Source organism: Pongo abelii, chromosome 3, assembly GCF_028885655.2.
Source record: "Pongo abelii isolate AG06213 chromosome 3, NHGRI_mPonAbe1-v2.0_pri, whole genome shotgun sequence".
In the NCBI taxonomy this organism is placed as follows: domain Eukaryota; kingdom Metazoa; phylum Chordata; class Mammalia; order Primates; family Hominidae; genus Pongo; species Pongo abelii.
In genome coordinates this window covers 19,697,004-19,710,008 of record NC_071988.2, presented here as the reverse complement: position 1 = coordinate 19,710,008, position 13,005 = coordinate 19,697,004, and the positions used below count along the sequence as shown (strand labels likewise).

Below are 13,005 nucleotides of genomic sequence, written 5' to 3'. Positions count from 1 at the left end.
CTCTAGCCCTGTCTGAGGACCTACTGCTTAAATTTAGGCTGCCATTCATTTTTCCATTAATTCACGGCACTATTACTGATATGGTTTGGCTGTGTCCCCACCCAAATCTCATCTTGAATCGTAGTTCCCATAATTCCCCGTGTTGTGGGAGGGACCCAGTGGGAGATAACTGAATTATGGGGGCGGTTTTCCCCATACTGTTATCATGGTAGCGAAAGAGTCTCACGAGATGTGATGGTTTTATTGGAATTTTCCCCTTTCGCTTGGTTCTCAATTCTCTCTTGTCTGCCACCATGTAAGACATTCCTTTCGCCTTCTGCTATGACTGTGAGGCCTCCCTCGCCATGTGGAACTGTGAGTCAATTAAACCTCTTTTTCTTTATAAATTACCCAGTCTCGGGTATGTCTTTATCAGCAGTGTGAAAATGGGCTAATACAATTACTAAGTCCCTCTTTATGCTATTCTCTAAGTGTTGTAAAGATTAGGCCCGTGCGCCATATTCCAAATCCATTCCCTTGTTAGGCAGCTCATTTCATCTACGTTGCTGGTTACAGTCCTTTAGGCAGTAGGTTGTTGGCAAATGTTTAACAACTGGTACTGTTAAAAAAAAACAGGAACAAAAACCTGGATTTTTGGGTTTGCTGATTTTTGTGGTGGGAATACTCCCAACATGGCTGATTTCAATGTGAGCATCAAGCATGATGTTGTAGAACTTGGATATGAGAAGAGATGCAGACAATCAGCTCTCAAAGTACATATTCCTTTTACACAAGGGGTTCTCAAAGTGTAGTCCCTGGAGTACAAGATCTTCTGGAAACTTGTTAAAAATGCAAATTCTCAGGTCTAGCTAAGACCTACAGAATCAGAAACTAGGGGTGGTGCCCAACACCTGTATTTTAACATGTTTTTCAGGTGATTCCAATGCAGACTTTTGGAAACAACTGTTCTACACTACTGCCTGCATGCTTGGTGCTGTTAACAGCAGGCATGTCTACAAGAAGCCATGATATTCTATCTGGATGTAACAGATAAGATTAGAAAATGTGCATACTACTTTATTTCTGCGCTAAAAGAATAATTACTACATCTTGAGTTTTCTTAAATACACTTCAAGCTATGTTAACTACTGTCTTTTAACTTTTAATATAGTTGGCTGTGTTTTCAAAGAGGCTGTCTGGTTTGGAAAATGACATTAATTTAAATTTAAAGAAAGAAGCACATATTTTTCATTAACTTTTGTAAAAAATGTTTCCCCTTATCTAGATTAAAAGAAAGTCTTTTTGAAGGGCAGCAAATTACCAGTCTAGAGATAATTTCATAAAATAATTGTCTTCATACTGATTTATATGAAACAATAGTTGACATATAAAATAAATTTTAACCAAAAATACCCTATAGAATTAATAAGTGTATTATTACTTTCCCCTCATTTTATCAGATTTCATTTTGCTAAAATAAAATCAATTTTCTTCAATGTGGAGAATTAAACAGGCAATTGAAATGATGCACCTGAGGTGTAAAATTATTTCCAAGTGCAAGGCCCAATAATATATTTAATAATGCAAAATTTGGAAAACAATGTTTTACCAAAGTAAATTTTATATAACACAGAATTATGGCAATAAAACTGAACTTAAGTGGAAACAAATCAAAATTTGAAAATGTACTTCACCCAGACAAAATATTTATTAGCAACTTATGGGACAGCTGATTGCAACACTGTTATTGATAGATTTTACTACAGGGATGGAGAAGTACTATCTTTCGTCAAAGATTTTAGATTGTAATAAAGGCCTGGCCCAGGACAGAGGTTGCCTTGCTTGGCATTTTCTGGCATTTGAAAAAAGGCCAAAAAATTAGCCGTATCAGAGCTAAGAGTTATGAAAAACTGCAAATTGAAGGTAAAGGAAAGGAGAGGATTAAGAGTAGATCCATTGCACCTGTTATGCCTTTCAATGAAAGAAGGAATGCAATGGGAACACAGGTTTGGGTGAAGCAAATGAAATAAACTCAGTTTTGGACATCCTGAATTTGTGATACCAGTAGCCATCATTGTTTATGGTTTACCAAGCATCGTTGCAAATATTTTACATTTATCATGTCGTACAATTCTTACCATAATCTCGCTAAAAGGACACTATTATTTGTTATCCCCATTTGCCAGATGAGGCCCAGGGAGCTGAAGCAATCTGTCCAAGACACACAGTTAGTTGATAACAGAGCTGGACTTGAATCAAGCCCGACTATCTCTAGAGCAGCTGCTTTTTTCTATTATCTCAATTATATTTTTGAGTGGTAATGACATTGAAATGGCTCAAAAATCAAATAGATATAAAATGGTATTCATGCGGAAGTCTTGTTTCTATTTCTTTTTTGTCTGTGTCTAGTTTTTCTTTGTGCAAATACATGAAAATGTAAGTGCTTATATTTATCTCCTTTGATACTTGTTCTTCCTTACATTTCCTTCCTGTCTTCCTTCTTTTTTCTTCATTGCTTCCTTCCTTTCTTCCTTTTTTCTTACATTATTAATTTTCTCAACATAAAAATATTATTTTATATTTAATATGTTAATAAAATGTATTATACATATCTATATATCTGAATTATTGGTAATTGTTGCCTCTTTTATTAAAAAATAAGGTCATAGCTTTTCTGGATTGGAAAATCAAGAAAATTTTTTTGGTCATAAGCCAAAAGGCAATAATTAAATTAAAGCTGTATTTGCTCTAGGCCTCACATTTTGTATCTCTATTAGATGATCCACCAGCAGAAACATGGGCATGCAGCTCCTAACAAAGAATATGAGATGGACGGATCACGAGGTTGGAGATCGAGACCATCCTGGCTGACACGGTGAAACCCCGTCTCTACTAAAAATACAAAAAAGATTAGCCAGGCATAGTGGCAGGTACCTGTAGTCCCAGATACTTGGGAGGCCGAGGCAGGAGAATGGAATGAACCCAGGAGGCGGAGCTTGCAGTGAGCCAAGATCGCAACACTGCACTCCAGCCTGGGTGACTGAGTGAGACTCTGTCTCCAAAAAAAAAAAAAAAGAAAATGCAACATAACAGTCCCTTTATAAATGTCACAAGATACACTCCATCCTTTGTTAGGTGAAATGGCAATGAACATAAACTCAAACAAACTCGTTATGGTAGGTCCTTGGTTCGGATATAATAACTTGGGTTTCTACAAAGTATTTAGAAATATTTTGGCATATGTGATATGAATGCTAGCTTTAATAAGCCAAACCAAAAACCTTTACTATGGCTTCTGAGAGTTCTGTGCTGCACCATTACATAAAATAAATTAAAAAAAAATAAAAAAAATGAACCACAAATTTCTGAAATCTTTTTATGGGCTGAAACACATTGAGGCAAGAAAATTTAAGGCCTCGTAATATCTAAAATCTTGGCACTAATTCATCACCATTTGGAGATAAAATCAGTATTGTATTCAACTTGGAAACCAACAATTATGTGTTTGTTTCCATGCTCCAAATATTCACAAGTGGTGGATATCAAATTTCATTCATGGCTACAAGTGGCATGTACTTTCCCAGAACTATTATGAAGCATCAAATAAGATGTGAAGACTTTTGAAGCACACTGATACATATGAGAATATCAATAACATGCAGGCCAGCGTCTCCACTTTATGTCATAATCAGTGCCTGTTCGTTTGTTGCCAAGTGTGTCTGACCTACAGATATGTTTTGTTCATTATATATAGTATTAAAAATGCACACTGATATCTAAAGGAGAGAAAATTTATATTGAAAAAACCCCATATTTCTGCCTTTTTCCTGAAAAGCCAAGAGTCTGGAAAAACCTAAGTCCATATTTTCTCCACGGAGAACTGAGTAGATGAAATCCTGTTTTGACAAATATTTACTATTGGTTCATTCCAGTCACAACTACTTCTTTTATATTGCCAACATCAAGGCTATTTATAATAAAATAATACTTATGTAAAAATTTAGATCTTTTACGGAATAAAAGGGTGAGAGCATATTATTTTCTTGCACTTGACCTGTTTAATCATTTATGTTACTTATCTGGAAAAACTGACTGCTTAGGAGTTTGTGATCCCTTCTCTAAAGGGTGAATTTCTACATGTGAAAAAATTAACTAGCTAAATAGTCTGCAGGATGTCAGGGAATTGGTGTTGGGTTCCAACAGAGGGGCTCTGATAGTCTTATGCAATAAGGACTAAAAATTATACCCCACAAATACCACCCATTTCACGTGTCCGGTATATTATTAATATCATTAATCATTAGAAAACTTCCAAAATGGGTGGTCAAGATTCCCTATGACAACATTGTAAGAATCCATTTGCTTATTCTGTGTAAGTTCCAAATGAGCAGGGGCTTTGTCCCTTAAAGCTCAGGACAGGTCTGGCACATAGCAAGTGCTCAATAAACCTCTGAGGTATGAATGGCAACCTGAAGTTACTCACAGTGCTGGATATCTTCATTTGATTCTCTGGAGCTCCCTTCCAACTTTCTTTACCCAGCTCTGAGCCCCAGGAAGCTCATGTGCAAGCTACATTACTAGAGTCTATAGATTCCTTCTTTCCTGGCATGCAGCGTGGCCAGTGGGGAACACAGACAGGAGATTGTTGGGAGGAAAGAGAGTGAGGTTGTGTATTTCAAAAGCTGGTTGTTTCCTTGAGAGCTTACTGCAAACCTCTATTAAAGGTCACGGCTTCTGTCAGGCAAGCCTCTCTACAAAGCCTTTACAGAGCATGAGTTTCCATAACTGCTCCCTCCTCTTGATCCTTCAGGCATATGGGTAGCAACACCTCCCTGCATCCCTTGTTTCCAGCCCCAGGTTACTGTACTATCCCAGTCACCTCTTTGTGCATAGCAGTCCCCTTACAAATCCCTCCTCACACTCTCCAATTTGAGCATGCCCTCCGTTCCTGCCAGGTTTCTCACTAATACCCTCATCCTAAGACCTGCTGGAGCCAACCTAGTCTCTCTCCTCTCCATAATAAAATAGAGGAGAAGCAGTTCTTCATTAAGCAATTTTTTTCACCTTTACCCGTAACTGAGAGATCTTCACCTGTAAATGGCAGAAGCCGGGTGAGAGCCGGTATCATAGCTGGCACGAACACGCCCCCGATAGAGTTCTACCGCGATATGGTCTTTGTCACCCTTATACAGGAGGATTCCGCTGTCTTCATCTGTGGCAATCTAGTAGAAAGTAACCCTGGCATTACTAGGATGTGTAGGCAACCAAACGTATTTCATCAGAAAGAGACTGCTAAGTGAGGTGAAGAGGTTTTACTATGGTTTATGTTTTCCTGATGGCTATGAGAAAACAATGCTGAAATTATTACTTGAAAGGTGACTTGTTCTTAAATTGCTTTGTTGCAAATAAATCCATAAAGAAACTTAAAAAGAACAATAAGAAATCCTCAAGTAAACATGTTGGATGTGCTTAGAACTTTCTTTGCTGGAGATTTGCGCTAAACTGCTCCTTTTGCTCCTGTTATAAGCTTTATTTATAGCATCTGTGAAAAATGACTACATTGTCAAAGACGGATTTTTATATCCCATATTAAAAAAACAAATTCTTCACAGTTATGCCATGTGTAGGGGGAAATCTTTGTTTTTATCCTGCTCTTTGGTTCATTTTGGCTTTTAAAGGATTAATTAGCTAAGTTAAGACTTAAGCCCCAACATCACTGTGCAGTTCTCATAACAATTTGGTGGGGCAAACACTGGAAGGTAGAGAATCATGCCTTCCAGGATTCTCTTCTTCCTGACTTCAAAAGGATCCCCTGTCCCTCACTAGAGTATCAGGGTAAACCAAAAAAGGGGTGGTGTCTACATGAAACTGGCTAAAGTCATTTGAATTAAAAATATATTAAATGATTTTGCTTATCAGATAAAACAAATATGTAGACATAATTTGCCCCATGTACACTATATTTATTATCTTTAATCTAGTGCAGCTTCTTCCATAGGGATCTGAATGACTTGCTCAAAGGTATACAGTGAGTTGGTGGAAAGACTTAAAATTTGAGTTTGTTAATTTCATGTCAATTCTTCAAAGTTCTGGGCGAAGAGTTAAAAGTTGCTGGTTGGCTGAGCGCAGTGGCTCACACCTGTAATCCCAGCACTTTGGAAGGCCGAGGCGGGTAGATCACATGAGGTTAGGAGTTCAACACAATCCTGGCCAACATGGTGAAACCCTGTCTCTACTAAAAATACAAAAAAATTAGCCAGACATGGTGGCACATGCCTGTCATCCCAGCTACTCGGGAGGCTGAGGCAGGAGAATCACTTGAGCCTGGGAGACGGAGTTTGCAGTGAGCTGAGATCGTGCCACCGAACTCCAGCCTGGGTGACAGAGCAAGACTCTGTTTCAAAAAAAAAAAAAAAAAAAGGTACTGGTGGTTGAATCCAGGTGTTCTTTCTCGCCTGCACCCTTCCTAGCTGCAGATTTCCTAAGAAAAGCCTCCCCCGTGCAGAGGCTGAACTGCAGAGCCATAAAAGCAAATGAATAAAATGTTTTTGTCTGAGCACAAAACAAAGAGACATATTATTTTGTACTGTCTGCTTATCAAGTAATGAATAAAATATTTGGTTTTCATTTTGTCTTGAAAATACAAATGTTGAAGAGAAAAATTACTAACGCTGTCCACAAGGAGCATTTTCTGTTTTTAACTGTCTATTTGAGACATACTATCAATCATTCAGAAGCTACCACAAATGTTTGTTCTCTGAAGCTGAATTTTAAGATCAGATCATCTCTCCATAGAGAGAGAACTCTTACCTGAAGTGTGATGTTTGTCTGAGGCCGAACCTTGGCTGAAGGAATCTGAAGGTAAGACTCTTTGTTTATAAAATTCACACTGACCAATTTTTCACACTTTTCTCCCTGATAGCCAGGCAAACACTGACATATTGGCTCATTTATTCTGACGATACACTGAGCTCCATTCTGACAATCAAAATTATCACAGGGGCTGGTACGAGGGAGGACCATGGGTGGAGAAAACTCACAGAACAAGCCACTGAAGAATAAGGAGAAAAAAAATAAGTTAATATGATTTTACTTAATTGCCAATCTGAATTGAGAGCTGTATAACATAACTGTATATTATACATGTGCACTTCCTTGTTTTTCTGGTTTTCAAGTATTCTTAACTATTAAACAATATCATCACTGTGCTGTACAATAGATATTCCAAACTTACTCATCCTGTCTAAATGACATTTTGTACCCTTTGCCCAACATCTCCCCAAACACCATCCCTGTCTTCCTCCTTGGTAACCCTCATTCTACTCTTTGCTTCTGTAAGTTCTACTTTTTTTGTCTTAAAATTTTTTTATTTTAATTTTTGTGGGTCCCTAGTAAGTGTATATATTTATGGGGTACATGAGGTATTTTGATACAGGCATATAATGCATAATAATCACATCATGTTAAATGGGGTATCCATCCCCTCAAGTATTTATCCTTGTGTTACAAACAATCCAGTTATACTCTTTTAGTTATTTTAAAATGTACAATTACACTACTACTGATTATAGTCATCCTGTTATGCTAGGTCTTATTGAACACTAGGTCTTATTCATTTCTGCTTTTACCTGTAACCTTCGGGGCATATGCACGTATAGCCGTTCACTGCATCCGTGCAGTGGGCTCCGTTTTTACACTTGTTGTCTTGGCAGTCGTCAAAATCGATGTCGCAGTGTTCACCTACGTACCCTGGTGTGCAGTCACATCTGTTGGAACAAGTAGGTAATGGTTTCAAACCCAACTGAGCCAAAATAAGTAAACAATGCATTTTATCTAGACACAATGGCACTATCTTTAAAATACTTATTTAGAATAAGCTCTTAGAGCCCCCACATTAATGGATACCTAGAAAATCGAACTGTTCTGCAGTATATTCCATGTTCTATCACTGTGATCTACCAGAGAAATAGTGATTTGATCTCCTTGATGACAGTGAACATCCACAGTCCAAATAAGAACAGGATAATTGTAGCAGGGTCACTCCCTCCCACCCACTCTCCTCCCTCTTCCTTCCTTTCTTTCTCCCCATTTTGTTTGCTTACAGTGCCCTATATTTTCAGTTTGGCCTAATCCATTTGATCATTGAGATTATAAAAGTGCTATGTTGTAAAATTTACTGGGAATATTAAACATATTTTAAAAAATGATTAACATTTTAAATTTTACAATAGAGACTAGATACATCAGAACAAGGTACTACTTCAAGAAAAGCAAATATATTAATACTAAATACCCTAATTCACAATGAATCCAGATACTCATTATAGAAGAACGGGACTGATATAATGGGTTAGGATAGAAGAACTGATAGAAAATTCACGGGGCCGATCCCACGGACAGTTTCCAGCCTGTTCACCATGGTGGTAAAGGGTCTCGGCTGCATTGATGGTGAAGAACCAGGAGTAATAATACAGCTGACATTCACTGAGCACTTCCTCTGGCCCTGCTCTAACCATGTGGCATCTATGGACTCACTGAATCCTCTCCACAGTCCTGTGACATTGGTGGTATTATTTCGCCCACTCTACAGGTGAGGAGACTAAGGAACAAAGAGGTGAAGTACTTTGCCCCCAAACACTTAACTTCTAAGTGCCACAGCCAGGAATCAAACTCAAGCAATCCGACAAGAAAGCTTGTATTTCTAACCACTGCACTATGCTGTTGAATAATTCATTCCACAGGCTCCCTTTAAACCTGTGCTTCTCTAGTGCTGACCACTGGGATCTCTAGTTATGATACCAAGGATGCAGGACTTTATAGCTGCATGAAGAAAGGCAGTGTGGCACGTGCAGCAGTTTTCAAACTGCATTGTGGACCTATAGGGGACCATAGAATCCCTACAGGTATGGCCATCAATGAGGAAGGGTCTTCTGGAAGCCTCCCTCTACCCTCCACCTTTTCCTCAACACTCTCCTGTTGTGATTTATTAGGCTTATACATTGGCTTCCAAGAGTGTTTTTGATTTGAGTTTAAGAGAGGGTTCACTGACTTTATATATACATATATACACATACATACACACACATATATACATATATATATACATAATTGCAAAGCCTGAATTCTGCAGAGCTAGGTCATAGTTTTCTCATATATACACACATATATACACGTATAAATATATACACATATATATGTGTATATATGTACACGTGTACGCATATATATGTACATGTGTATATACACGTGTGTATGTATATGTGTATGTACATGTGTATATATATGAGTATATATATGTGTATATATGAGAAAACTATAACTTAACTTCTCATATATACTATATAACTTCTCACATATACACATATACATACTTCATGTATATATATAACTTCATATATATATCATAAAACATATATGTGTATATATGAGAAAACTGTAACTTAGCTCTGCAGAATTCAGGCTTTGCAGAATTCAGGTTTTACAGAACTGCTTCTGTACCCCGGCTTCATTCTTAATTGTATGTTACCAACTTTATTTTATTCCAGATTTATTGAGGTATAATTGAAAAATAAAATCTTTATATTTTAAAGATGTACATGGTGATGTTTTATACATACATCCATTGTGAAATAATTACCACAGTCAAGCTAATTAACATACCCATCACCTCCCATAGTTACCCTTTTCCTTTTGTGGTGAAAATATTTCAGATCTGCTCTCTGAGCAAATTTCAAGTATATAATACAGTATTAACTATGGTGACCATGCTGTGATATTAGGTCTCTAGAACTTATTATTCATCCTGTAACTGAAAATTTGTGCCATTGGCCAACATCTTCCCATTTTCCCCACCCCAATTCCTGGTAACCACTCTTCTACTCTCTTTTTCTATAAGTTTGACTTTTTAAAATTCCACATATAAGTGAGACCATCCGGTATTTGTCTTACTATGTCTGGCTTATTTCACTTAGCATAAAGTGTATATAATATTGACTAAATTACTTAATCTCTGTAAGTGTTCTTTTCGTCATCTTTAATATGTATATAATTCCACCTCACAGGTTTATTTAAAGATTAAATGCAACTATCTGTAAATTAATTAGTATAGTTTTTATATATAATGCATGTTCTATAAATGGCTGGTTTTTAAAATAATTTTCTATATACATCTTTATAATTCTATAAAAGCTTTTATGGTTTAGTCTGTATTAATTATCCACTTTTCTATTTCAAAGCTATTAGGATTTAAAGTAAGGATAATTAAAAACACCCAAGTGAATGTGGCATTACTGAATGCCTAAGGTTTTGTCTGAAAATGCAAAATCAGGATTTGAGAGTTGCTGGAGAGCGGATGAATTAAAACAAATGGGAGTATATAGCCTCCAAGAGTAGCAAACAGACTTTCAGCTCTGCATGTATGAATTAAGAAATAAAATGAGCTCACTGCATAAGCATGCTTGCTTTGCAGCCAGTTGGTTTTAATGCTAAATCATAGCAAAGCAAAGTAAACAACAAGTCTGAAGTTAAATGGACTCTAAGTGGCCATATACATTCTCAAAGAGATGGACAAGGCCCGAGAAGAGAACTTCCATCAATGTTAATGTGAGCAGAGTTGTTGAAGTGCCAAGCATTAAAAGAAAGAAGAAATGCTTTGAAACACTCTGAATTATTTATCTGAAAAAAGAAATCAAAGTGAAAGATAAGAGAACCACACATCCACCACAGCGGCTGTCTAAGAGCTATTTTATATTCTCTTCTCTCCAAACACTATTTTTCAAGACCATTAGAGCTTGGAGTTACATTATGTCCAACATTTTTGTCTTTCTTTTGCTCCTCAGACTGAGTTTCAAAACAGAAAGAAAAAATTTAAATAAGAATTCCTTAGTTTGTATTATCAATAAAACCTATGACATTCCTTCAACTCTATTATCTGACAAGGAGAGAGGAAGGAGCAAAGAATATAAAATACACTGTTTAGAAGCCCAAAGCTGGCTATGTAAGATGCATGTTTGAAAATACTGCTTATGGCATATCATAGTCTAAAAATATCTCAAAGCAATTTGGGAGATTTATGAGGTATATAATAAAGCAATAAAAGTAAAATCAGCTCTGTTAGCTTAGTAATAAGAAAACGAAGTTGAAGTAACATAGCATAACTTGTCTAAACATTTGTCAGTAGAGATTTTCTTTAGCAGCTTCACATCATTTGATTTTTAAGTCTATTTTCTTTTCACAGCTACCTTTCCCACAATGTCGGGAGTAACAGCAAACACACACCGACTTAACCTGTTTTCTGCTAAACTACATACATACAACTATGAAACGAGCTTACAAATTATGACGGAAAACAGAGGGTTTCCAAATCAGTTAGTCCATAATGCGGCAAAATGCACTTTTAAGAGTGTCTAATTTATTTGATAGTGAGAGGAGATATTTAATTAAGGGTTAGTCTTTTTGCAGACAAACTCACTTTCTAATGGTTTCAATTAAGTCTTACTAATACTTTATCTTATACTTACAATGCACAAAGTACTGTGAAATCTGTTCAGCAGATGAGCTGTTCTGGAAAACTTTCCTTACTGCTAATTTCTCTAAGAAATGATATTTATTATGTAAGTGATGTGTTTTCAACTTGCCAAATTAAATTGTGAGCGTATCATTGATGTGACGACTAAAAACAACTTACCTACAGTGTTTGGTTGAATAAAATATAATGTAAAGTTTGGTATAAAGTGAAAATGGAATAACATTGGGTTTTTGCCTAGGGTTGTAAACTAAAATATAATGCAAAATAGAATCAAATTTATTCTTTCCTTTTTCAAAAAGACATTGTAGGGAATTAGCAGGTGCTACAACTGTACCTACATATTCTACATTTTTGGATTTTAAGCCAAATTAAAGCAAAAGCACATTGTCAAAAGAAAGCTTGAAAATAAATATTTAATTTAGATTGATATTTGAAAAGCAGTGGGGATCTGGCGATTCTGACCCCACTCTCCCACCCTACTTAAAATATCTGATGATCTGTTCGGTAAGTATAAATATCTTAGCAATCCAGCTCAAATTCCATCTTCTCTTATAAAATTCATCCCGCCCTGTGTAATTGTTAATTCTCTGAATTCTATGGCAATTGAGCTTGGGTCATTTCTCTAAGAAGATGAATTAAGTGAAGGTGAATAGCTATAAAGGACTACAAAATCATAAGATGGTATTATTACCATGTGCTCTGGCCATGGCAGGCACTCAATAAACATTGCTTGAAGGAACAAATAATGCTATTTGCTAGCTGTCTGATGAAAGCACAGCTCACCCCTGTACCCGACTGTGTAATTCCTAAGAATCCAGCCTATTTGCTATACAATACCAACTGTAATGTTAATAAACTATAAAACTTCTTATAGGTAATATATAGTAGAAAAATCACCCAACTGGAAAGTATAAATCCTAGCTCTAGCTCTGCCAATAAATAACCTTAAGATCTCTGCACAGTCAACTACCATCTCTGGGCCATGGTTTCCTCAGGTTTAAATGAAGACTAGATGATCTCTAAACTACTGCCAGCTCTAAAAAGAGAAGTTGCTGTTGAAAGACCCTTAAAATATTTCAGGATGCTGGCAAAGAAATCACATAATTTGATAGCAAACATATTTCAGGAATATTGCTGGGGAGGAAAAAGGAAGTGATTTTTGAAGTTCTGTGTTCACTTAAGGGAGTACACTTAGCGAGATTATAATGCTTTGTCACCCCATGCAAAAAATATTTAAGTTGGAAGAGACACTATCAATAACTACAGTGATCATCACAGGCATAGCCTGGGACTCCCTGGGGCAGCCTGAGATATATGGTCACTCTATCTTTCTCACCTTGGATAGTCCAATTATTGTTTCAAACTGTAACATCTTCAATTACATTGAAGTCAAATTCTCTATTTTACCACAGACTTACCTTCAGACAACGAAGCACCTAGAAGACATTACAAATGTCACTGGATGGGCCTTCAAATAAATTTAAGTAAGCATTTTCAAA

The 13,005-nt window shown here is 36.5% G+C and overlaps 1 protein-coding gene across 4 annotated transcripts in view; it reads right to left on the bottom strand.

The window, feature by feature from the left end:
• The window catches only part of SLIT2 (slit guidance ligand 2), a 367,685-nt gene that overhangs the window by 17,117 nt on the left and 337,563 nt on the right, over positions 1-13,005 (bottom strand). For all 4 annotated transcript variants that reach the window (XM_054554980.2, XM_024246094.3, XM_054554981.2 and 1 more), the window contains 3 exons: positions 7,608-7,745; positions 6,790-7,030; positions 5,071-5,201 (listed from right to left, as the gene is read on the bottom strand). In XM_054554980.2, coding sequence (XP_054410955.1) covers positions 5,071-5,201; positions 6,790-7,030; positions 7,608-7,745 — 510 coding nt within the window. The remainder of the gene's footprint in view (positions 1-5,070; positions 5,202-6,789; positions 7,031-7,607; positions 7,746-13,005) is intronic.